The sequence below is a fragment of the Aphelocoma coerulescens genome, chromosome 34 (genome assembly GCF_041296385.1).
Source record: "Aphelocoma coerulescens isolate FSJ_1873_10779 chromosome 34, UR_Acoe_1.0, whole genome shotgun sequence".
In the NCBI taxonomy this organism is placed as follows: Eukaryota; Metazoa; Chordata; class Aves; order Passeriformes; family Corvidae; genus Aphelocoma; species Aphelocoma coerulescens.
In genome coordinates, this window is record NC_091045.1 from 359,355 (window position 1) to 384,252 (window position 24,898).

The window sequence follows — 24,898 nt, forward strand, 5'->3', positions numbered from 1 at the left end:
CCTGGCCTGGGGGGTCCTGTCCTGGAATTTCCGGTCCTGGCCTGGGGGTCCCGGCCTGGAATTTCCGGTCCTGGCCTGGGGGTCCCGGCCTGGAATTCCGGCCCCAGCCTGGGGGTCCTGGCCTGGAATTCCAGTCCTGGCCTGGGGGGTCCTGTCCTGGAATTCCGGCCCCGGCCTGGGGGTCCTGGCCTGGGGGTCCCGGCCTGGAATTCCGGTCCTGGCCTGGGGGTCCTGTTCTGGAATTCCGGCCCCATCCTGGAGGGTCCCGTCCTGGAATTCCGGCCCCGGCCTGGGGGGTCCTGTCCTGGAATTCTGGCCCCATCCTGGGGGTCCTATCCTGGAATTCCGGCCCCATCCTGGGGGTCCCGTCCTGGAATTCCAACCCCATCCTGGGGGGTCCCGGCCTGGAATTCCGGCCCCCGGCCTGGGGGTCCCATCCTGGAATTCCAGCCCCATCCTGGGGGTCCCATCCTGGAATTCCGGCCCCATCCTGGAGGGTCCCGTCCTGGAATTCCGGCCCCAGCCTGGGGGGTCCTGTCCTGGAATTCCCACCCCATCCCGGGGGTTCCATCCCAGGGGTCCCGTCCTGGAATTCCAGCCCCGGCCTGGGGGTCCCATCCTGGAATTCCCCCCCCGCCCCCCATCCCGGGGCTCTGGATGGGATTCCAGCCCCATCCCAGGATTCCCACCCCCATCCCGGGGTTCGTGGTTCCTCGGGAGAAGGGTGGGAACAGCCGGGTGGGGCTGAGCTCCGGGGACACCCCTGGGCTCCTCTGCCCCCTTCCCCACCGCTCCCTGCAGAGAATCCCCGGAGAATTCCCAGAGAATTCCCGTTTTTTTCCCAGTACTGCGACCCCGAGGAGCCGCTGGGCGACGACGACTTCGACGACTACGCCAAGGAGCTGTCGCAGTACCGGCGGAGCAAGGAGCGGGGCCGGGGTGAGCCTGTCCCAAATCCCAGCATCCCAAACCCCAAATCCCAAATCCCACCCCTCATTCCAGCCCTGGAGCGGGGCCGGGGTGAGCCTGTCCCAAATCCCAGCATCCCAAACCCCAAATCCCAAATCCCACCCCTCATTCCAGCCCTGGAGCGGGGCCGGGGTGAGCCTGTCCCAAATCCCAGCATCCCAAACCCCAAATCCCAAATCCCACCCCTCATTCCAGCCCTGGAGCGGGGCCGGGGTGAGCCTGTCCCAAATCCCAGCATCCCAACATCCCAAATCCCAGCATCCCAACATCCCAACATCCCAAATACCTCATTCCAGGCCTGGAGCGGGGCCGGGGTGAGCCTGTCCCAAATCCCAACATCCCAAATCCCAAATCCCACCCCTCATTCCAGGCCTGGATCCCAGGGAATTCCCAAATCCCAAATCCCACCCCTCATTCCAGCCCTGGAGTGGGGCCGGGGTGAGCCCGGGGTTGGCAATTCCCAAATCCCAATTCCCAAACCCCAACATCCCAAATCCCACCCTCATTCCAGGCCTGGATCCCGGGGAATTCCCATCCCATTCCCATCCCATTCCCAATTCCCCATTCCCAATTCCCAGTTCCCAATTCCCAATTCCCAATTCCCAATTCCCAATCCCTCCTTCCAGGCCTGAACCGGGGCCGGGGATGGGAATTCCCATCCCATTCCCAGTTCCCAGTTCCCAATTCCCAATCCCAATTCCCAGTTCCCAGTTCCCAATTCCCATTCCCAGTTCCCAATTCCCAGTTCCCAATTCCCAATCCCAATTCCCAGTTCCCCATTCCCATTCCCAGTTCCCAATTCCCAATTCCCAATCCCTCCTTCCAGGCCTGAACCGGGGCCGGGGATGGGAATTCCCATCCCATTCCCAATTCCCAGTTCCCAATTCCCATTCCCAGTTCCCAGTTCCCAATTCCCATTCCCAGTTCCCAATTCCCAGTTCCCAATTCCCAATCCCAATTCCCAGTTCCCCATTCCCAGTTCCCAATTCCCAATCCCTCCTTCCAGGCCTGAACCGGGGCTGGGGCTGGGAATTCCCATCCCATTCCCAATTCCCAGTTCCCAATTCCCATTCCCAATTCCCAATTCCCAATTCCCAATTCCCAATCCCTCCTTCCAGGCCTGAACCGGGGCCGGGGATGGGAATTCCCATCCCATTCCCAGTTCCCAATTCCCATTCCCAGTTCCCAGTTCCCAGTTCCCAATTCCCATTCCCAGTTCCCAATTCCCAGTTCCCAATTCCCAATCCCAATTCCCAGTTCCCCATTCCCATTCCCAGTTCCCAATTCCCAGTTCCCAATCCCTCCTTCCAGGCCTGAACCGGGGCTGGGGCTGGGAATTCCCATCCCATTCCCAATTCCCAGTTCCCAGTTCCCAGTTCCCAATTCCCATTCCCAGTTCCCAGTTCCCAGTTCCCAGTTCCCAATTCCCCTCCCTCCTTCCAGGCCTGAACCGGGGCCGGGGCCGGGGTCCCCGGGGCCGTGGGAACAAAGGGATGGGGAGAGGCCGCGGGCGAGGCCGGAGCGGGATGGGCAAATCCGGGATCAACGACGACGACGACTTCTACGACGAGGAGCTGGCGGTGAGCGCCGGGATCCACACCGGGATCCCCCCCGGGATCCACACCAGAGATCCTCCCGGGATCCACACCAGAGATCCTCCCAGGATCCTCAAAAACCACCCCAGTTCCCACCGGGATCCCCACCAGGATCCTCAAAAACCGCCCCAGTTCCCACCGGGATTCCCATTGGAATTCCCACCAGGATTCCCACCGGGATCCTCCCAGGATCCTCAAAAACCACCCCCCAATTCCCACTGGGATCCCCACCAGGATCCCCACCACGATTCCCACCGGGATTCCCACCAGAGATCCTCCCAGGATCCTCAAAACCCCCCCCCAATTCCCACTGGGATTCCCACCAGAGATCCTCCCAGGATCCTCAAAACCCCCCCCAATTCCCACCGGGATCCCCACCGGGATCCTCAAAAACCCCCCCAGTTCCCACCGGGATTCCCACCAGGATCCCCCCCGGGATCCTCAAAAACCCCCTCAGTTCCCACCGGGATCCCCACCGGGATCTCCACCAGAATCCCCACCAGAATTCCCAGAGATCCTCCCAGGATCCTCAAAAACCGCCCCAATTCCCACCGGGGCGGCGGCTTCTTCCTGCTTGTTCTTCCCCAAATCCCGGGATTTTACCTTTGAAACACCCCAAATCCCCTCTTTTCCACCCCAAATCCCAGGATTTTATGCTCAGCACACCCCAAATCCCCCTCTTTTCTCCCCCAAATCCCGGGATTTTATGCCCAGCACACCCCAAATCCCCTCTTTTCCACCCCCAAATCCCCCTTTTTCCCCCCAAATCCCAGGATTTTATGCCCAGCACACCCCAAATCCCCTCTTTTCCACCCCCAAATCCCCCTTTTTCCCCCAAATCCCAGGATTTTGTGCTCAGCACACCCCAAATCTCCCTTTTTCCCCCCAAATCCCGGGATTTTGTGCTCAGCACACCCCCCCACCCCAGCCATGCCGGGGGTTCCCCTCTTTCCCGGCCTTCCAGCCCCCATTCCCGGCGCTTTCCCGGCAGGACGGGGGTGGCTACCGGCGCGGCGAGCACGACAAGCCCCACCTGCCCTCGGACAAGAAGGGCAAAGTCATCTGCAAGTACTTCGTGGAGGGCAGGTGCACCTGGGTAAGGCATTCCCGCCCCGGCATTCCCGGAATTCCCGCCGGGAACGGCCCGGCCGGGGCTGGGGAGTCCTTCTGGAACCTTCCCGGAGCCGTGGGGGGCGGGGGGGGGGAGGGGGATTTTGGGGAGGTCACCGGGGTCCTGCCTGTCCCCCCCCCCCAGTCTGTGTCCTGCTTTTCCCCCCATATCCCGCTGTTCCCACCTGTCCCAGCTGTGTCCTGCCTTTATCCCACTTTTATCCCACCTTTATCCCACTTTTATCCCACCTGTATCCCACTTTTATCCCACTTTCATCCCACCTTTATTCCACCTCTGTCCCGCTTTTCCCCTCATATCCTGCTGTTCCCACCTTTCCCTCTTGTGTCCCTTTTTTCCCACTTTTATCCCCCCTTTATCCCACTTTTATCCCACTTTTATCCCATCTTTACCCCACCTGTGTCCCACTTTTTCCCTCATATCCCACTTTTATCCCACCTTTCCCACCTGTGTCCCTCTTTTGCCACCTTTATCCCCCCTTTATCTCACCTTATCCCACTTTTATCCCACCTTTACCCCACCTCTGTCCCGCTTTTTCCCCCATATCCCGCTGTTCCCACCTGTCCCAGCTGTGTCCTGCCTTTATCCCACCTTTATCCCACTTTTATCCCACCTGTATCCCACCTGTATCCCACCTGTATCCCACTTTTATCCCACTTTTATCCTCCCTTTATCCCACCTGTATCCCACTTTTATCCCACTTTTATCCCACCTTTATCCCACCTTTATCCCACCTTTATCCCACCTTTATCCCACCTTTATCCCACCTTTATCCCACTTTTATCCCACTTTTATCCCACTTTTATCCCCCCTTTATCCCACCTGTATCCCACTTTTATCCCACTTTTACCCCACCTCTGTCTCGCTTTTCCCCTCATATCCCACTTTTCCCACCTGTCCCAGCTGTGTCCTGCCTTTATCCCAGCTGTATCCCACTTTTATCCCCCCTTTCTCCCACCTTTACCCCCCCTTTTGTCCTCCTTCTATCCCCCCTTTTTCCCCCTCTATCCCCCCTTTTTCCCCCTTTTTCCCCCCTTTATCCCCCCTTTTCCCCCCTTTATTCCCCCCATCCCCCCTTTATCCCTCCTTTATCCGCCTTTGTCCCCCCTCTATCCCACCTCTATCCCCCCTTTAATTCCCCCTCTATCCCCCCCTTTTTCCCCCCTTTAATCCCCCCTTTTTCCCCCTTTATCCCCCCTTTATCCCCCCTTTCTCCCACCTTTACCCCCCCCCTTTTTTCCCCTTTTTCCCCCCTTTAATCCCCCCTTTTACCCCCTTTATTCCCCCTCTATTCCCCCTCTATCCCCCCTTTATCCCCCCTTTCTCCCACCTTTACCCCCCCTTTTTCCCCCCTTTAATCCCCCCTTTTTTCCCCCCTTTATTCCCCCCTATCCCCCCTATCCCCCCCTTTAATCCCCCCTTTAATCCCCCCTTTATTCCCCCCTTTATTCCCCCGTTTAACCCCCCGTGTCCGGCCGTGGCCGCAGGGTGACCACTGCAACTTCAGCCACGACATCGAGCTGCCCAAGAAGCGGGAGCTGTGCAAGTTCTACATCACGGGCTACTGCGCGCGCGCCGACAGCTGTCCCTACATGCACGATATCCTTGGCGCCGGCCTGAGCCCGGCCTAAACCCGGCCTGAGCGCGGCCTGAGCCCGGCCTGAGCGTGGTCTGAACCCAGCCTGAGCGCGGCCTGAGCGCGGCCTCAACCCGGCCTGAGCGTGGTCTGAACCCGGCCTGAGCGCGGCCTGAGCCCGGCCTGAGCGTGGTCTGAACCCGGCCTGAACCTGGCCTGAGCGCGGCCTCAACCCGGCCTGAGCGTGGTCTGAACCCGGCCTGAGCGCGGCCTGAACCCGGCCTGAGCGCGGCCTGAGCGCGGCCTCAACCCGGCCTGAGCCCGGCCTCAACCCGGCCTGAGCGTGGTCTGAGCGCGGCCTGAGCGCGGCCTCAACCCGGCCTGAGCGCGGCCTGAGCCCGGCCTAAACCCGGCCTGAGCGTGGCCTAAACCCGGCCTGAGCGTGGTCTGAACCCGGCCTGAGCGTGGCCTGAGCGCGGCCTAAACCCGGCCTGAGCCGGGCCTGACACTGCCCCGAACCTGGTCTGAACCAGGCCTGACCCTGCCCCGAACCTGGTCTGACCCTGCCCCGAGCCTGGCCTAAAACTGCCCCGAACCTGGCCTGACCCTGCCCCCTAACCTAAGTCTGAAACAGGGTTAAACCCAGCCTTAAAGGAGCCTGAAACAGGGTTAAACTGGGCCTTAAATGAGCCAGAAATGGGGTTAAACCAGGCCTTAAATGAGCCAGAAACTGGTTTAAACCAGGCCTTGAATGAGCCAGAAACGGGGTTAAAATTGGCTTTAAATGAGCCAGAAAGGGGCTTAAACTGGGCCTTAAAGGAGCCAGAAAAGGGCTAAACTGGGCCTTGAACGAGCCAGAAACTGGTTTAAACCAGGCCTTAAAGGAGCCAGAAACGGGGCTAAAGCAGCCTTAAAGGAGCCAGAAATGGGGTTAAATTGGGCCTTAAATGAGCCAGAAAGGGGCTAAAAGTGGGCCTTAAATGAGCCAGAAACTGGGTTAAACCGGGCCTTAAAAGAGCCAGAAAGAGGCTTAAACTGGGCCTTAAAGGCGCCAGAAACGGGGTTAAACTGGGCCTTAAAGGAGCCAGAAAGAGGCTTAAACTGGTCCTTAAATGAGCCAAAAACGGGGTTAAATTGGGTTTTAAATGATCCAGAAATGGGGCTAAACGGGCCTTAAAGGAGCTAGAAACGGGGTTAAACCGGGCCTTAAAGGATCAGAAAGAGGCTTAAACTGGTCCTTAAATGAGCCAAAAACGGGGTTAAACTGGGCTTTAAAGGACCCAGAAAGGGGCTAAACCGGGCTTTAAAGGAGCCAGAAATGGGGTTAAACTGGGCCTTAAATGAGCCAAAAACAGGGTTTAAACCGGGCTTTGAAGGAGCCAGAAACGGGGTTAAACTGGTCCTTAAATGAGCCAAAAACGGGGTTAAACTGGGCTTTAAAGGACCCAGAAAGGGGCTAAACCGAGCCTTAAAGGAGCCAGAAATGGGGTTAAACTGGGCCTTAAATGAGCCAAAAACGGGGTTAAACCGGGCCTTAAATGAGCCAGAAAGGGGCTAAACCGGGCCTTAAAGGAGCCAAAAACGGGGTTAAACCGGGCCTTAAATGAGCCAAAAACAGGGTTAAACCGGGCTTTGAAGGAGCCAGAAACGGGGTTAAACTGGTCCTTAAATGAGCCAAAAACGGGGTTAAACTGGGCTTTAAAGGACCCAGAAAGGGGCTAAACCGGGCCTTAAAGGAGCCAGAAACGGGGTTAAACCGGGCCTTAAATGAGCCAAAAACAGGGTTAAACCGGGCTTTGAAGGAGCCAGAAACGGGGTTAAACTGGTCCTTAAATGAGCCAAAAACGGGCTTAAACTGGGCTTTAAAGGACCCAGAAAGGGGCTAAACCGGGCCTTAAAGGAGCCAGAAACGGGGTTAAACCGGACCTTAAATGAGCCAAAAACAGGGTTAAACCGGGCTTTGAAGGAGCCAGAAACGGGGTTAAACTGGTCCTTAAATGAGCCAAAAACGGGGTTAAACTGGGCTTTAAAGGACCCAGAAAGGGGCTAAACCGAGCCTTAAAGGAGCCAGAAACGGGGTTAAAACCGGGCCTTAAATGAGCCAAAAACGGGGTTAAACCGGGCCTTAAATGAGCCAAAAACGGGGTTAAACCGGGCCTTAAATGAGCCGAAAACAGGGTTAAACCGGGCCTTAAATGAGCCAAAAACGGGGTTAAACTGGCTTTAAAGAACCCAGAAAGGGGCTAAACCGGGCTTTAAAGGAGCCAGAAACGGGGTTAAACCGGACCTTAAATGAGCCAAAAACAGGGTTAAACCGGGCTTTGAAGGAGCCAGAAACGGGGTTAAACTGGTCCTTAAATGAGCCAAAAACGGGGTTAAACTGGGCTTTAAAGGACCCAGAAAGGGGCTAAACCGGGCCTTAAAGGAGCCAGAAATGGGGTTAAACCGGGCCTTAAATGAGCCAAAAACAGGGTTAAACCGGGCCTTAAAGGAGCCAGAAACGGGGTTAAACTGGTCCTTAAATGAGCCAAAAATGGGGTTAAACTGGGCTTTAAAGGACCCAGAAAGGGGCTAAACCGAGCCTTAAAGGAGCCAGAAATGGGGTTAAACTGGGCCTTAAAGGAGCCAAAAACGGGGTTAAACCGGGCCTTAAATGAGCCGAAAACAGGGTTAAACCGGGCCTTAAATGAGCCAAAAACGGGGTTAAACCGGGCTTTAAAGGACCCAGAAAGGGGCTAAACCGGGCTTTAAAGGAGCCAGAAACGGGGTTAAACTGGTCCTTAAATGAGCCAAAAACGGGGTTAAACCGGGCTTTAAAGGACCCAGAAAGGGGCTAAACCGGGCTTTAAAGGAGCCCGAAAGGGGCTAAGCCGGGCCTCGGCCGGGCCGGGCGTGCCCTAGGCCGGGCTTAGGGCCGGCGGGCGTTGGTTTGCCTTGACTGGCGCTGCCCACGGGATTTCCCGTGCAAGCTGTTCCACACCACGGGGCTCTGCATCAACGGCGACGACTGCATGTTCTCGCACGCGCCGCTCTGCGACGACACCCGCCACCTGCTCGACAAGGTACGGCGCGGGGCGGGGATCCCGCGGGGATCCCGCCCAGATCCTGCCCGGATCCCGCAGAGATCCTGTCCAAATCCTGCCCAAATCCTGCCCAGATCCCGCCCGGATCCTGCCCAAATCCCACAGGGATCCTGCCCAGATCCCGCCCAAATCCTGCCCAGATCCCGCCCGGATCCTGCCCAAATCCTGCCCGGATCCTGCCCGGATCCCACACAGATCCTGCCCAAATCCTGCCCAAATCCTGCCCGGATCCCACAGGGATCCTGTCCAAATCCTGCCCAGATCCCGCCCGGATCCTGCCCAAATCCTGCCCGGATCCCGCAGAGATCCTGTCCAAATCCTGCCCAAATCCTGCCCAGATCCCGCCCGGATCCTGCCCAAATCCTGCCCGGATCCCGCCCGGATCCCACACAGATCCTGCTCAAATCCTGCCCAAATCCCACAGGGATCCCACACAGATCCTGCCCAGATCCTGCCCGGATCCCACACGGATCCTGCCCAAATCCTGCCCAAATCCTGCTCAAATCCTGCTCAAATCCTGCCCAGATCCTGCAGGGATCCCACAGGGATCCTGCCCAAATCCTGCCCAGATCCTGCCCGGATCCCACACGGATCCTGCCCAAATCCTGCCCAAATCCTGCTCAAATCCTGCCCAGATCCTGCAGGGATCCCACAGGGATCCCGCCCAAATCCCACAGGGATCCTGCCCAAATCCCACAGGGATCCTGCCCAAATCCTGCCCGGATCCCGCCCGGATCCCACAGGGATCCTGCCCAAATCCTGCCCAAATCCTGCCCAGATCCCACAGAGATCCTGTCCAAATCCTGCCCGGATCCTGCCCAGATCCCACAGGGATCCTGCCCAAATCCTGCCCACATCCTGCAGGGATCCCACAGAGATCCTGTCCAAATCCTGCCCGGATCCCACAGAGATCCTACCCAAATCCTGCCCGGATCCTGCCCAGATCCCACCCGGATCCTGCCCAAATCCTGCCCAAATCCCACACAGATCCTGCCCAAATCCTGCCCGGATCCCACAGAGATCCCACCCAAATCCTGCCCAAATCCTGCCTGGATCCCACAGGGATCCTGCCCAAATCCTGCCCAAATCCCACACGGATCCCACAGAGATCCCACCCAAATCCTGCCCGGATCCCACACAGATCCTGCCCAAATCCTGCCCGGATCCCGCCTGGATCCTGTCCAAATCCTGCCCAGATCCCACACAGATCCTGCCCAAATCCTGCCCAAATCCCACAGGGATCCCACAGAGATCCTGCATGGATCCCGCACAGATCCTGCCCAAATCCTGCTCAAATCCTGCCCGGATCCCACACGGATCCTGCCCAAATCCTGCCCGGATCCTGCCCGGATCCCACAGGGATTCTGCCCAAATCCTGCCCAATCCCACACAGATCCCACGCAGATCCTGCCCAAATCCTGCCCAGATCCTGCCCGGATCCCACACAGATCCTGCCCAAATCCTGCCCAAATCCTGCCCAGATCCTGCCCAAATCCTGCCCGGATCCCACAGGAATCCCGCCCAAATCCTGCCCAGATCCCACACAGATCCTGCTCAAATCCCGCCCAAATCCTGCCCAGATCCCACAGGGATCCCGCCCAAATCCTGCCCAAATCCTGCCCAGATCCTGCCCGGATCCCACACAGATCCTGCCCAAATCCTGCCCAAATCCTGCCCAGATCCTGCCCAAATCCTGCCCGGATCCCACAGGAATCCTGTCCAAATCCTGCCCAAATCCTGCCCGGATCCCACAGGGATCCTGCCCAAATCCTGCCCAAATCCCACAGAGATCCCACACAGATCCTGCCCGGATCCTGCCCAAATCCCACAGGTATCCCACAGAGATCCCACCCAAATCCTGCCCAAATCCTGCCCGGATCCCGCAGGGATCCTGCCCAAATCCTGCCCGGATCCCACACGGATCCTGCCCAAATCCTGCCCAAATCCCACACGGATCCCACAGGGATCCTGCCCAAATCCTGCCCAAATCCTGCCCGGATCCCACAGGGATCCTGCCCAAATCCTGCCCAAATCCTGCCCGGATCCCACAGGGATCCTGCCCAAATCCTGCCCAAATCCCGCACAGATTCCACAGAGATCCTGCCCAAATCCTACCCAAATCCTGCCCGGATCCTACCCGGATCCCACAAGGATCCCACGTGGATCCCGCCTGGATCCTGCCCAAATCCCACCCGGATCCTGCCCCGGCGTCACACCTGGATCCACCCAAGTACCCCCAGTTCACCCCAGTCCCCGCCAGTGCCCCCAGTGCCCCCAGTGCCCCCAGTGCCCCCCACTCCCCCCACTCCCCCCAGTCCCTCCCAGTCCCTCCCAGTGCCCCCCAGTGCCCCCCAGTGCCCCCCACTCCCCCCAGTGCCCCCAGTGCCCCCCAGTGCCCCCCAGTGCCCCCCACTCCCCCAGTGCCCCCCAGTGCCCCCCTGTGCCCCCACTCCCCCCCACTCCCCCCACTCCCCCCAGTCCCTCCCAGTCCCTCCCAGTGCCCCCCAGTGCCCCCCACTCCCCCCAGTGCCCCCAGTGCCCCCAGTGCCCCCCAGTGCCCCCCAGTGCCCCCCACTCCCCCAGTGCCCCCCAGTGCCCCCCAGTGCCCCCACTCCCCCCCACTCCCCCCAGTCCCCCCAGTCCCTCCCAATGCCCCCCAGTGCCCCCACTCCCCCCAGTCCCCCCAGTCCCTCCCAGTGCCCCCCAGTGCCCCCCACTCCCCCAGTGCCCCCCACTCCCCCCAGTGCCCCCCACTCCCCCCACTCCCCCCAGTGCCCCCCAGTGCCCCCCGCTCCCCCCACTCCCCCCAGTCCCCCCAGTCCCTCCCAATGCCCCCCCATCCCCCCACTCCCCCAGTGCCCCCCAGTGCCCCCCAGTGCCCCCAGTTCCCCCAGCAGCCGCTGGCTCCCCGCAGATGCTGGCGGACGACGCCGAGGCGGGCGCCGAGGACGAGAAGGAGGTGGAGGAGCTGAAGAAGCAGGGCATCAACCCCCTGCCCAAACCGCCCCCGGGCGTGGGGCTGCTGCCCACCCCCCCCCGGCCCCCCGCGCCCCCCCCCGCGCCCCCCTCGCCCCTCCCCCCCGGGCCCCCCCCGCTGCCCCTCCCCCCCCCGCCCCCCATGCCCGGGGACCCCCTGGAGCCGCCCCCGGACCCCTTCAAGAAGATCCCGTCCCTCTTCGAGATCGTCGTGAGGCCCACGGGGCAGCTGGCCGAGAAGCTGGGGGTCAGGTGAGGGCACCTGGGGGGCACCTGGGGGCACCTGGGGGTACCTGGGGGGCAGGGGAGGGCACCTGGGGGTACCTGGGGGCACCTGGGGGTACCTGGGGGGCAGGGGAGGGCACCTGGGGGTACCTGGGGGCACCTGGGGGTACCTGGGGGTACCTGGGGGGCAGGGGAGGGCACCTGGGGGGCACCTGGGGGCACCTGGGGGCACCTGGGGGGCAGGGGAGGGCACCTGCGGGCACCTGGGGGTACCTGGGGGGCACCTGGGGGGTACCTGGGGGCACCTGGGGGGCAGGGGAGGGCACCTGGGGGTACCTGGGGGCACCTGGGGGTACCTGGGGGTACCTGGGGGGCAGGGGAGGGCACCTGGGGGGCACCTGGGGGCACCTGGGGGCACCTGGGGGGCAGGGGAGGGCACCTGCGGGCACCTGGGGGTACCTGGGGGGCACCTGGGGGGTACCTGGGGGGCACCTGGGGGTACCTGGGGGTACCTGGGGGGCAGGGGAGGGCACCTGGGGGCACCCGGGGGTACCTGGGGGTACCTGGGGGGCAGGGGAGGGCACCTGGGGGCACCCGGGGGCACCTGGGGGTACCTGGGGGGCAGGGGAGGGCACCTGGGGGTACCTGGGGGCACCTGGGGGTACCTGGGGGGCAGGGGAGGGCACCTGGGGGGCACCTGGGGGTACCTGGGGCTACCTGGGGGTACCTGGGAGTCAGGTGAGGGCACCTGGGGGGCACCTAGGGGGCAGGGGAGGGCACCTGGAGGTACCTGGGGGCATCTGGGGGGCACCTGGGGGCACCTGCGGGCACCTGGGGGAACCTGGGGGGCACCTGCGGGGTACCTGGAGGTACCTGGGGGTACCTGGGTATGAGGTGAGGGCACCTGCGGGCACCTGGGGGGCACCTGGGGGCACCTGGGAGTCAGGTGAGGGCACCTGGGGGGCACCTGCGGGCACCTGGGGGTACCTGGGGGGCACCTGGGGGGTACCTGGGGGGCACCTGGGGGTACCTGGAGGTACCTGGGGGTACCTGGGTATCAGGTGAGGGCACCTGCGGGCACCTGGGGGGCAGGGGAGGGCACCTGGGGGCACCTGGGGGTACCTGGGGGTACCTGGGGGGCACCTGGGGGTACCTGGGGGCACCTGCGGGCACCTGGGGGAACCTGGGGATCAGGTGAGGGCACCTGGGGGGCACCTGGGGGTACCTGGGGGGCACCTCAGGGGCAGGGAAGGGCAGCTGGGGGCACCTGGGGGGTAGAGGAGGGTACCTGGGGGAACCTGGGGGGCATCTGGGGGGCACCTGGGGGGCAGCTGGAGGCACCTGGGGGGCAGCTGGAGGCACCTGGGCACACCTTGGGGGGCACCTTGGGGGGCACCTTGGGTGTCAGGTGAGGGCACCTGGGGGGCAGAGCTGTAACCCCCGCCCCTCCCCCTCAATCCCATCCCCCCCTTTTCCCCTCTGTTCCCCCCCTCCCCCCCCCCAGGCACCCGGGGCCGCCCCCCCCGCGCTTCCCGGGCCCCCCCGGGGGTCCCCCCGGGCCCCCCCTGCCCCCGGAGCTGCACCCGGAGCTGCACCCGGAGCTGGGCCCCGGGGGGGGGGCCCCCCCTGCTGCCCTACGGCGCCGGGGGGGGCCCCGAGGAGCCGCCCCACCCCCACTCGGGGCTGCTCCCGCCGGGCCCGGGGCCGGCAGCGGCACCGCCGGGGTTCTACGAGGGGTTCTACCCCCAGGAGGGGCTGGAGATGGAGCCCGCGGGCATGGGGGAGCCAGGTGAGACGGGGGGGTGGGCACAGGGTCCTGGGGGGGGGCAGGGGCCCAGGGGTGGGTGCAGGGGCCCAGTTTGGGCGCAGGGTCCCAGTTTGGGCACGGGATCCCACTTTGGGCGCAGGGTCCCAGTTTGGGCACAGGATCCCAGTTTGGGCACGGGATCCCCAGTTTGGGCACGGGATCCCAGTTTGGGCACAGGATCCCAGTTTGGGTGCAGGGTCCCAGTTTGGGTGCAGGGTCTCAGTTTGGGCACAGGATCCCAGTTTGGGCACAGGGTCCCAGTTTGGGTGCAGGGGCCCAGTTTGGGCGCGGGGTCCCAGTTTGGGCACGGGATCCCAGTTTGGGTGCAGGGTCCCAGTTTGGGCACAGGGTCCCAGTTTGGGCACAGGATCCCAGTTTGGGTGCAGGGTCCCAGTTTGGGTGCAGGGTCCCAGTTTGGGCACGGGGTCCCAGTTTGGGCACGGGTTCCCAGTTTGGGCACGGGGTCCCAGTTTGGGCACAGGGTCCCAGTTTGGGCACGGGGTCCCAGTTTGGGTGCAGAATCCCGGGGTGGGCACAGGGTCCCAGTTTGGGCACAGGGTCCCAGTTTGGGCACGGGATCCCAGTTTGGGCACAGGGTCCCAGTTTGGGCACAGGGTCCCAGTTAGGGCACGGGGTCCCAGTTAGGGCACGGGGTCCCAGTTTGGGCACAGGGTCCCAGTTTGGGTGCAGGGTCCCAGTTTGGGTGCAGGGGCCCAGTTTGGGTGCAGGGTCCCAGTTTGGGCACGGGGTCCCAGTTTGGGCACAGGATCCCAGTTTGGGCGCAGGGTCCCAGTTTGGGCACAGGATCCCAGTTTGGGTGCAGGGTCCCAGTTTGGGTGCAGGGTCCCAGTTTGGGTGCAGGGTCCCAGTTTGGGCACAGGATCCCAGTTTGGGCACAGGATCCCAGTTTGGGCGCAGGGTCCCAGTTTGGGTGCAGGGTCCCAGTTTGGGTGCAGGGTCCCAGTTTGGGCACAGGATCCCAGTTTGGGTGCAGGATCCCAGTTTGGGTGCAGGGTCCCAGTTTGGGCTGTTTTCTCTTCCCAATCCCCCGTTTTTCCCCCAAATCCCCTCCCTCCCCTCCCCCCCGCCATTTCTCTCCCCAATCCCCGTTGTTTTCCCCCCCAAATCCCCCCATTTTCCCCCCAAATCCCCCCAAATCCCCCCAAGTCCCCCCATTTTCACCCCCAACCCCCCCCATTTCCCCCCCAAACCCCCCCAAATCCCCCCCATTTCTCTCCCCAATCCCCGTTGTTTTCCCCCCAAATCCCCCCATTTCCCCCCAAATCCCCCCAAACCCCCCCCATTTCTCCCCCCACCCCCCTGGCACTGCCATCCTTTCACCCCCAGACGCTTTCGGCGCCCTGGAGGCCGCGGAGGGCGCGGGGGGCGAGCGGCGCTTGGGGCCCGAGGGGTCCCCGCCCGGGGGGGCTGTGCCCGAGTTCCTGCCCTCGGCGCAGCGGGCGCTGTTCCTGCGCATCCGGCACCGCCAGCAGCGCCCGCCCGACGGCGCCCGCAGAGCGCCCGACGGCGCCCGCGGCGAGCGCCAGCACGACGACGGTGAGCGCGGGCAGCGGGCAACCTGCGGGGCCGGGCACGGAGCCCGGGGTACCGAGCTTGGGTACTGAGCTGTGGGTACTGAGTGTGGGTACTGAACCCTGGGTACCGAGCTTGGGTACTGAGTGTGGGTACTGAGCTGTGGGTACTGAGCTGTGGGTACTGAGTGTGGGTACTGAGTGTGGGTACTGAGTGTGGGTACTGAGCTCTGGGTACTGAGTGTGGGTACTGAGTGTGGGTACTGAGCTGTGGGTAGTGAGCTCTGGGTACTGAGTGTGGGTACTGAGTGTGGGTACTGAGCTCTGGGTACTGAGTGTGGGTACTGAGTGTGGGTACTGAGTGTGGGTACTGAGCTGTGGGTACTGAGTGTGGGTACTGAGTGTGGGTACTGAGTGTGGGTATTGAGTGTGGGTACTGAGCTCTGGGTACTGAGTGTGGGTACTGAGTGTGGGTACTGAGTGTGGGTACTGAGCTCTGGGTACTGAGTGTGGGTACTGAGTGTGGGTACTGAGCTCTGGGTACTGAGTGTGGGTACTGAGTGTGGGTACTGAGTGTGGGTACTGAGCTCTGGGTACTGAGTGTGGGTACTGAGTGTGGGTACTGAGCTCTGGGTACTGAGTGTGGGTACTGAGTGTGGGTACTGAGTGTGGGTATTGAGTGTGGGTACTGAGTGTGGGTACTGAGTGTGGGTACTGAGTGTGGGTACTGAGCTGTGGGTACTGAGTGTGGGTACTGAGTGTGGGTACTGGGTGTGGGTACTGAGTGTGGGTACTGAGTGTGGGTATTGAGTGTGGGTACTGAGTGTGGGTACTGAGTGTGGGTACTGAGTGTGGGTACTGAGCTGTGGGTACTGAGTGTGGGTACTGAGTGTGGGTACTGAGCTGTGGGTACTGAGTGTGGGTACTGAGTGTGGGTACTGAGTGTGGGTACTGAGCTCTGGGTACTGAGCTCTGGGTACTGAGTGTGGGTACTGAGCTCTGGGTACTGAGTGTGGGTACTGAGTGTGGGTACTGAGCTCTGGGTACTGAGTGTGGGTACTGAGTGTGGGTACTGAGTGTGGGTATTGAGTGTGGGTACTGAGTGTGGGTACTGAGTGTGGGTACTGAGTGTGGGTACTGAGCTCTGGGTACTGAGTGTGGGTACTGAGTGTGGGTACTGAGTGTGGGTATTGAGTGTGGGTACTGGGTGTGGGTACTGAGTGTGGGTACTGAGTGTGGGTACTGAGCTGTGGGTACTGAGCTGTGGGTACTGAGTGTGGGTACTGAGTGTGGGTACTGAGTGTGGATACTGAGCTCTGGGTACTGAGTGTGGGTACTGAGTGTGGGTACTGAGCTGTGGGTACTGAGTGTGGGTACTGAGCTCTGGGTACTGAGTGTGGGTACTGAGCTGTGGGTACTGGGTGTGGGTACTGAGTGTGGGTACTGAGTGTGGGTACTGAGTGTGGGTACTGAGTGTGGGTACTGGGTGTGGGTACTGAGTGTGGGTACTGGGTGTGGGTACTGAGTGTGGGTACTGAGTGTGGGTATTGAGTGTGGGTACTGAGTGTGGGTACTGAGTGTGGGTACTGAGCTCTGGGTACTGAGTGTGGGTACTGAGTGTGGGTACTGAGTGTGGGTACTGAGTGTGGGTATTGAGTGTGGGTACTGAGTGTGGGTACTGAGTGTGGGTACTGAGTGTGGGTACTGAGCTCTGGGTACTGAGTGTGGGTACTGAGTGTGGGTACTGAGCTGTGGGTATTGAGTGTGGGTACTGAGCTGTGGGTACTGGGTGTGGGTACTGAGTGTGGGTACTGAGTGTGGGTACTGAGTGTGGGTACTGAGTGTGGGTACTGAGTGTGGGTACTGGGTGTGGGTACTGAGTGTGGGTACTGAGTGTGGGTACTGAGCTCTGGGTACTGAGTGTGGGTACTGAGTGTGGGTACTGAGTGTGGGTACTGAGCTCTGGGTACTGAGTGTGGGTACTGGGTGTGGGTACTGAGTGTGGGTACTGAGTGTGGGTACTGAGCTCTGGGTACTGAGCTCTGGGTACTGAGCCTGGGCACTGAGCCCTGATCCCAGTCCCTGAGCCTGAGCCTGAGCCTGAGCCCGGGCACTGAGCCTGAGCCCTGAGCCTGAGCCCTGAGCCTGAGCCTGAGCCCTGATCTCGGTCCCTGAGCCTGAGCCTGAGCCTGAGCCCGGTCACTGAGCCCTGAGCCTGAGCCTGAGCCTGAGCCTGAGCCTGAGCCCAGTCATTGATCCTGATCCCAGTCCCTGGTCCCGGTCACTGAGCCTGGTCCCTGAGCCTGAGCCCGGTCACTGGTCCTGAGCCCAGTCACAGATCCCTGAGCCCTGATCCCAGTCCCTGATCCCTGATCCCAGTCCCTGATCCTGCTCCCTGAGCCCTGATCCCGGTCACTGATCCTGAGCCCAATCCCTGATCCTGGTCCTGGTCCTAAGCCTGAGCCTGATCCCTAATCCTGATCCTGACTCCAACCCCGGCTCTGCCTCTCGGGGATCTCGGAGCCCTCAGGGCCCTGCTGGGGCTGGGATTTTTTAGGGAACAAAAGCCCTGGAAGTGGGAAGCTCTGGGGGAGGAGGAGGAGGCAGATTTGGGTTGAAATGCGGCAAAATCGCTCCAGAGGAGGAGGAGGAGGAGGAGGAAGAGGAGGAAGAGCCGGATATTTCCTCTTCTCTGGGAATTTTTGGGCTGAAAACGGGGGCAGCCAGGCCGGAACTTGCCTGGTTTTGTTTTTCACCCTAACCCAGGATCCTTTTGAGGATCCCTTCGTTGGTTTTTTTACCCTTTTTCCCCCCCCTTTCCCTGATTTTTCCCTCCTTTTCCCCCCGCCTCTCCCAGGAGACCCCGGCAGTTGGTACTCGAGCGACGAGGACGACGGCGGCAGCAGCGTCACCTCCATCCTCAAATCCCTGCGCCAGCAGAGCTCGGCCCGACCCCAGAACCCTTCCGGGGACCCCCCCAGCGACCCCCGGCTGCAGAGACCCCCCCGTCCCGCCGACCCCCGGCTCCGCGACCCCCGGCTGGCCCGGAATTCCGAGCCGCTCCCGGCCGAGCCCGGCCCCTCGGACCCGCGGCTGGCCCGGCACGGCCCCAAGGCGGAGCCACCCCAAAAAACGCCGGCGGCCGCCGCGTCCGGCGCAGCCGAGGACGAGGAGGGCGAGCGGATCCTGCGGGATAAACCCCTGAGCATCCCCCTGGACGCCGTTCCCGGGCACTGCCAGCGGGACCCGCGCTCGCAGCTGCAGCAGTTCTCGCACATCCGCAAGGACGTGCTGCTGCTGCGGCCGCCCTTCGCCCGCTCCGTGCTCTGGAGCCCCGAGGATCTCATCCCGCTGCCCGTCCCCAAGCAGGATCCCCTTCCCGTGGCCGTGCCCGACCCTCGCCTGCTCCGGCCGCCCTGCGGCCCCTCGGACCCGCGGCAGCAGCAGCGGCCGGCCGGCGGCGAGCCCGGCTCGGCGGCGCTGCCCGACTTCGAGCTGCTCTCGCGGATCCTCAAAACTGTCACGGCCTCGGGAGGGGACAAACCCAGCGACCCCCGCGTGCGCAAAGGCCCCGCCGACCCCCGGCTGCAGAAATCCCTGGAATGCGGCAGCTCCCGGGCGGCCGAAGCGGCTCCGCCGGACTCCGGCCCGGCCATCGCCCCCTACGACCCCCGGCTGAGCTGGGGCGGCGGCGGCGGCCAGAGCAGCGTCCTGAGCGCCATCAGCCTCTACGACCCCCGGACTTCCAGCTCGGGGAAAGAACCCCAAAGCGACGGGAATTCGTCCCAAAAAGCCGACGCCGGGAAAACGCCGGGCAAGGCCAAGGAGCCGCCGTTCGTGCGGCGCTCGGCGCTGGAGCAGCCGGACGGCGGCGAGCGGCCGGAGCCCACGGACAGGTACAACAGCTACAACCGGCCCCGGCCCAAGGCCGGCGGCGCGGGCGAGGGGGGCAGCGGCCAGCCCGGCCTCCACAACCTCCCGGTGCCCCCCGTGCCCCCCGTGTTCGGCCTGGCCAAGGCCGGCGGCCGGCCCGGCGCCGGGAGCCCCTTCCCGGGGGGCAGCCCCGCCAGGGACCCCCCCGAGGACGGGGACAAGGCCTCGCTCAAGGACGTCTTCAAGGGCTTCGACCCCACGGCCTCGCCCTTCTGCCAGTGAGGGCCGGGCACGGGGGGGTGGCAAAGGTCCCAAACGCACCCGGAATTCGGGTGGGCGTGCCCGAAAGGCGGCAGGGTTCGCCGAAAGCTGCCCGAAATGCGGTGGGGTTTGGTTAAATCTGCCCGAAATGCGGTGGGGTTTGGTTAAAAGGTGCCCGAAATCCAACCAGGTCCACCCAAAATCCAGTGGGGTTTGGTTAAATCTGCCCGAAATCCAACCAGGTCCACCCAAAATCCAGTGGGGTCTGCCCAAATCTGCCCGAAATCCAGCGGGGTTTGCCCAAATCTGCCCAAAATCCAACCAGGTCCACCCAAAATCCAGTGGGGTTTGGTTAAAGGTGCCCGAAATCCAGTGGGGTTTGGTTAAATCTGCCCGAAATCCAGTGGGGTTTGGTTAAAGGTGCCCGAAATCCAACCAGGTCCACCCAAAATCCAGTGGGGTTTGCCCAAATCTGCCCGAAATCCAGTGGGGTTTGCCCAAAGCCACCCAAAATCCAACCAGGTCCACCCAAAATCCAGCGGGGTTTGCCCAAATCTGCCCGAAATCCAACCAGGTCCACCAAAAATCCAGTGGGGTTTGGTTAAATCTGCCCGAAATCCAGTGGGGTTCACCCAAATCTACCCAAAATCCAGCCAGGTCCACCCAAAATCCAGCAGGGTCTGCCCAAATCTGCCCGAAATCCAGTGGGGTTCGCCCAAATCTACCCAAAATCCAGTGGGGTTTGCCTAAATCTACCCAAAATCCAGCGGGGTTTGCCCAAATCTACCCAAAATCCAGTGGGGTTCACCCAAATCTACCCAAAATCCAGTGGGGTTTGCCTAAATCTACCCAAAATCCAACCAGGTCCACCCAAAATCCAGTGGGGTTCACCCAAATCCACCCAAAATCCAGTGGGGTTCACCCAAAATCCAGTGGGGTTCACCCAAATCTACCCAAAATTCAGCAGGGTTTGCCCAAATCTACCCAAAATTCGGCAGAGTCTGCCTAAATCCATCCAAATCCACCCAAAATCCATCCAAATCCGCCCAGATCCACCCAAAATCCACCCAGATCCACCCCAAATCCACTCAGAATCCTCCCAGATGGACCCAAAATCCGAGGCTGGAGGGAAAATCGGCCCCAGGGAATTGGGAATTGGCCATAAAAAGGTGAAATTTGAGCCCTGGCAAAGGTGGGTTCATCCTAAAAACTGGAATTGGGGGCAAATAGGCCCTGGAAAATCCAAAGCCGCCCCTAAAAAGTCCAAATCTGACCCCAAAAAACCCCAAATGCAACACAAAAAATCTCAGTTCTGAGCCCAAAAGCACCAAATTTGATCCAAACCAGCCCAAATCCGACCCAAAATCTGAACTTGCCCCCAAAAAAACCAAATCTGACCCAAATCCAACACCAAGAAGACCAAATCCGATCCCAAAAAAACCAAATCCGACCCCAAAACCCCCAAATCCGACCCAAAACCCCCAAATCCGATTCCACAAAACACAAATCTGACCTCAAATCCGACCCAAAACCCCCAAATCCGATCCCAAAAAACACAAATCCAACCCCAAAACCCCGAAATCCGACCCCAAAAAACCCTAATCTGACCCCAAAAACCCCAAATCCCCAAATCTGACCTCAAAAAGCCCAAATCTGACCCCAAAACCCCCAAATCCGACCCCAAAACCCCCAAATCCGACCCCAAAAAACCCTAATCTGACCCCAAAACCCCCAAATCCGACCCAAAACCCTCAAATCCGACCCCAAAAAACCCAAAGCCCCCAAATCTGACCCCAAACCCCCCAAATCTGACCCCAAAAACCCCAAATCTGACCTCAAAAAACCCAAATCCCCCAAATCCGACCCCAAAAAACCCAAATCCACCGAATTTCTCCCCAAAATTCCTCTCAGAAAATTCAATCCACCCCAAAAGAAGAAAATTCCCCAAAATTCCCACCCCTGCCGGGATTGGCCCCGGCAGCAGCTCCGGTCCCCGGGCTGGATTTTGGGGCCGTTTGGGGGAATTTTGTCCCTTTTTGGGGCCTTTCCCTCCCCTCCCCCCCCCCGGCCTCAGCCATAAAAATTGTAAATAAATCCCGGATTCTCCCCCAAATTCCCGAGGGTTTTTTCCCCCCCAAAAAATCCCAATTTTGGCTTAAAAAAAAGCCCCAAGTTCGGAGGGTTTGAGCAGTGAGGAGACCCCAAAATCGGATTTTTTTGCCCCAAAACTCCCGAGGTTCCGTTTTCCCAGGGGATTAAATGAGAATTTTGGGGGGGATTTGAGGCTCTGGCTCCGATTTTTCTTTGGGAAGCGGGAGAAAAACGATCAAAAATGGTAAAAAATGGGGGAAACGATGCGAAAAAAGGGGGGGAAAGAATAAAAAATGGAGAAAAAATGGGGGAAAGCAGGAAAAATGCAGGGAAAATGACAAAAGGTGGATAAAAACGGGGAAAATGGGGCAGAAATGCAGGAAAAATGTGAAATACACCCAAAAGCAGCACGAAAACCCCATAAAACCACAGAAAAAAAACGGGGAAAAATCCCAAATAATGTCAAATGCATCAAAATCGAGGCAAAACGGGGAAAAAACGTCTGAAATGGCACCAAAAATGCCCCCAAATGATCGAAAGTGACCCGAAATCCAATAAAAATACCTGGAAAATGTTGAAAAATCCGAGTAGAAATGAATAAAAATGAGGGAAAAAATCAGAATCACACGAAAATCCCCAAAATTGGGGGGAAAAAAAGTCCAAAAATCAAAAAAAAAAAAGTCCAAAAGTCCAAAAAAAAAGTCCAAAAGTGGCTAAAAATGGGCAGAAATCCTGGAGAAAACGCCAAGAATGGAACCGAAAAAAGCCGTGAAAAAATAAGAGGAAAAAGGTAAAAAACGTGGGAAAAAATATGAAAATAAAAATGGGAAAAATCGAAGCCAGAAAAAAAAGAATTGAGAAGAAAATAAAAATGGGAACGAAAATGCCCCAAAAATCAAAGAAATTGGGAGAAAAAAAGATTCAAATCCACCCAAAAACGATCAAAGGATTGAGAGCTCCGGAATTCCACGTGAAAAAAAAAAACCAAAATCACCGAAAAAGCCGAAAAATGGGAAAAAAAATCGACCTGGAATCCCTAAAAATGCGCTGGGAAAAAAAGAAACCCCGAAATCAATCAAAATCCACCCAAAAAACGTGGGGAAAGCAGCAGAAATGCCCCAAAAATCCCCCCCAAAAATTTGGAAAAGCTCCAAGAAAACCCCCCAAAAAAATTTAAATAAAAACTCAAAGAAATGAAAAGAAATCCCCCAAAAAATGGTTAAAATTTCTCCAAAATGTTTAAAAAAATGGAAAAAAAAGGGAAAAACGGACCCAAAATCCTGAATTTTCCCCTTTTTCCCTCGGGGGAATTTGGAGCTGGAAAAGGGGGAATTTTCCCACCTCAAAAACGCCAATTCCGGGCAATTTGGGAGCGGAATTTTGGGACAAAAACCCCCGGGAAAGGGTTTTTTTGGGGAAAAAAAATTCCAGTCTGGGAGCAGCCGCCACCGCCGAGAGGGGCCCGGAAAAAAGCCCCAAAATCGGGATTTTCTACCCCAAAATCGGGATTTTCTACCCCAAAATCGGGATTTTTCAAACAAAAAATCAGGATTTTCTACCACAAAATTGGGATTTTTCACCTCAAAATCGGGATTTTCCACCCAAAAATTGGGATTTTCTACCCCAAAATCAGGATTTTCCACCCCAAAATCAGGATTTTTCTACCCCAAAATTGGGATTTTTCTCCCAAAATCGGGATTTTCTACCCCAAAACAATCGAGATATTCCACCCAAAATTTGGGATTTTCCCACCCAAAAAAATCGAGATTTTTCACCCAAAAAAATCAGGATTTTCCACGCCAAAAATTGGGATTTTCCCACCCCCAAAAATTGGGATTTTGCCCCCCAAAATCGGGATTTTCCCACCCAAAAAACGGGATTTTCCCACCCAAAATTTGCAATTTCCCACCCAAAAATCAGGATTTTCCCCCACAAAAATCAGGATTTTCAAAATTTGGGTTTTTCCCACCCAAAACTCGGGATTTCTCCACCCAAAATTTGGGATTTTCCACCCCAAAAAATCGGAATTTTCCCACGCAAAAATCAGGATTTTCCACCCCAAAATTTGGGATTTTCCCACCCCAAAAAATTGAGATTTTCCCACCCAAAACTTGGGATTTTCCGCCCCAAAACTCGGGATTTCTCCACCCAAAATTTGAGATTTTTCCACCCAAAAAAATCGGGATTTTCCCACCCAAAATCGGGATTTTCCCACCCAAAACCCGCTGCTTTTTTTTATCCTTTATTATTCCACCTTTTTTTTCCCTGGGCGTTTTTTTGGGGGGAAATCCGGGAATTTTTGTAAAAGGATTTCTCGGGATTGGGATTTTTTGGGGTTTTTTTTGGGTTTTTTTGGATTTTTTTTTTTTTTTAGGGAATTTTTGGGGCCCCTCGGGGGGGGCCGCGGGGAGGGGGAGGGGGAGGGGTGGGGACGGTGTAATAAATATGTAAATATATGCAAATGAACCGGGCTGGGCTCAAAATTTGGGGGTCCCGGGGGGGTCTGGGGGTGTCCCGGGGGGAATTTTGGGGAGATTTTGGGGGGTCCCTGGGGGGATTTGGGGGTCCCGGGGGGATTTTGGGGGTCCCGGGGGGATTTTGGGGGGTCCTGGGGGGGTCCCGGGGGATTTTGGGGGTCCCGGGGGGATTTTGGGGGGTCCTGGGGAGAATTTTGGGGTCCCTGGGGGGATTTGGGGGGTCCTGGGGGGGTCCCGGGGGGGATTTTGGGGGTCCCTGGGGGGATTTTGGGGATCTTGAGGGGTCCCAGGGGATTTTGGGGGGTCCCGGGAGGGATTTTGGGGGGTCCTGGGGAGAATTTTGGGGGTCCCGGGGGGGGTTTTGGGGTCCCTGGGGGGATTTTGGGGGGTCCTGGGGGGTCCCGGGGGGATTTTGGGGGTCCCGGGGGATTTTGAGGGTCCCCTGGGGGGATTTTGGGGATCTTGAGGGGTCCCAGGGGATTTTGGGGGGTCCCGGGAGGGATTTTGGGGGGTCCTGGGGAGAATTTTGGGGGTCCCGGGGGGGGTTTTGGGGTCCCTGGGGGGATTTTGGGGGGTCCTGGGGGGGGTCCCGGGGGGATTTTGGGGGTCCCGGGGGATTTTGAGGGTCCCTGGGGGGATTTTGGGGATCTTGAGGGGTCCCAGGGGATTTTGGGGGGTCCCGGGGGGGATTTTGGGGGGTCCTGGGGAGAATTTTGGGGGTCCCGGGCGGGGTTTTGGGGTCCCTGGGGGGATTTTGGGGGGTCATGGGGGGGTCCCGGGGGGATTTTGGGGGTCCCTGAGGGGGATTTTGGGGGTCCCGGGGGGGAATTTGGGGCAAGTTTGGGGGTCCCGGGGCAGTTTTTGGGGTCCTGGGGGGGATTTTGCGGTGTCCCGGGGCGATTTTTGGGGATCCCGGGTGAGTTTTTGGGGTTCTCGGAGGTTTTTTTTCCCATTTTCGGGTCATTTTCCCTCAAATTTTTCCGGGACCGCAGCAGGAAATGGGGGGGGGGGGGGGAGGGGCGGCGCTTCCTGCCCAGATGTTCCCAACAGCTGGAGCCGGGGGGGGGCGGGGCGGGGCCTCCCGATTTGGGGGTCCCGTGTGACCCCCAAGTGACCCCAAAGCCCCCCCAATGTCCCCAAAATCCCCCCAAATCCCCTCCAATGTCCCCAAATTCACCCCAAACCCCCCAAATCCCTCTCAAACCCCCTCAAAGTCCCCAAAGCCCCCCAACCCCCCCAAATTCTCCCGAAATTTCCCCTAAAACCCCCGAAATCCCCCCAAATCCCCCCCAATATCCCCAAAT

General features: G+C 59.5%; 1 protein-coding gene across 1 annotated transcript in view; it reads left to right on the forward strand.

Moving 5' to 3' along the window:
• The window catches only part of LOC138100510 (zinc finger CCCH domain-containing protein 4-like), a 33,452-nt gene extending 13,448 nt beyond the window's left edge, over positions 1–20,004 (forward strand). The window contains 10 exon segments of the mRNA XM_068998374.1: positions 846–939; positions 2,413–2,549; positions 3,556–3,660; positions 5,181–5,292; positions 8,222–8,331; positions 11,267–11,580; positions 13,058–13,165; positions 13,167–13,342; positions 14,708–14,917; positions 17,750–20,004. Of these exon segments, the coding sequence (XP_068854475.1) occupies positions 846–939; positions 2,413–2,549; positions 3,556–3,660; positions 5,181–5,292; positions 8,222–8,331; positions 11,267–11,580; positions 13,058–13,165; positions 13,167–13,342; positions 14,708–14,917; positions 17,750–19,047 (2,664 nt within the window). The 3' untranslated portion in view covers positions 19,048–20,004.
• Positions 20,005–24,898: the final 4,894 nt, after the last annotated feature.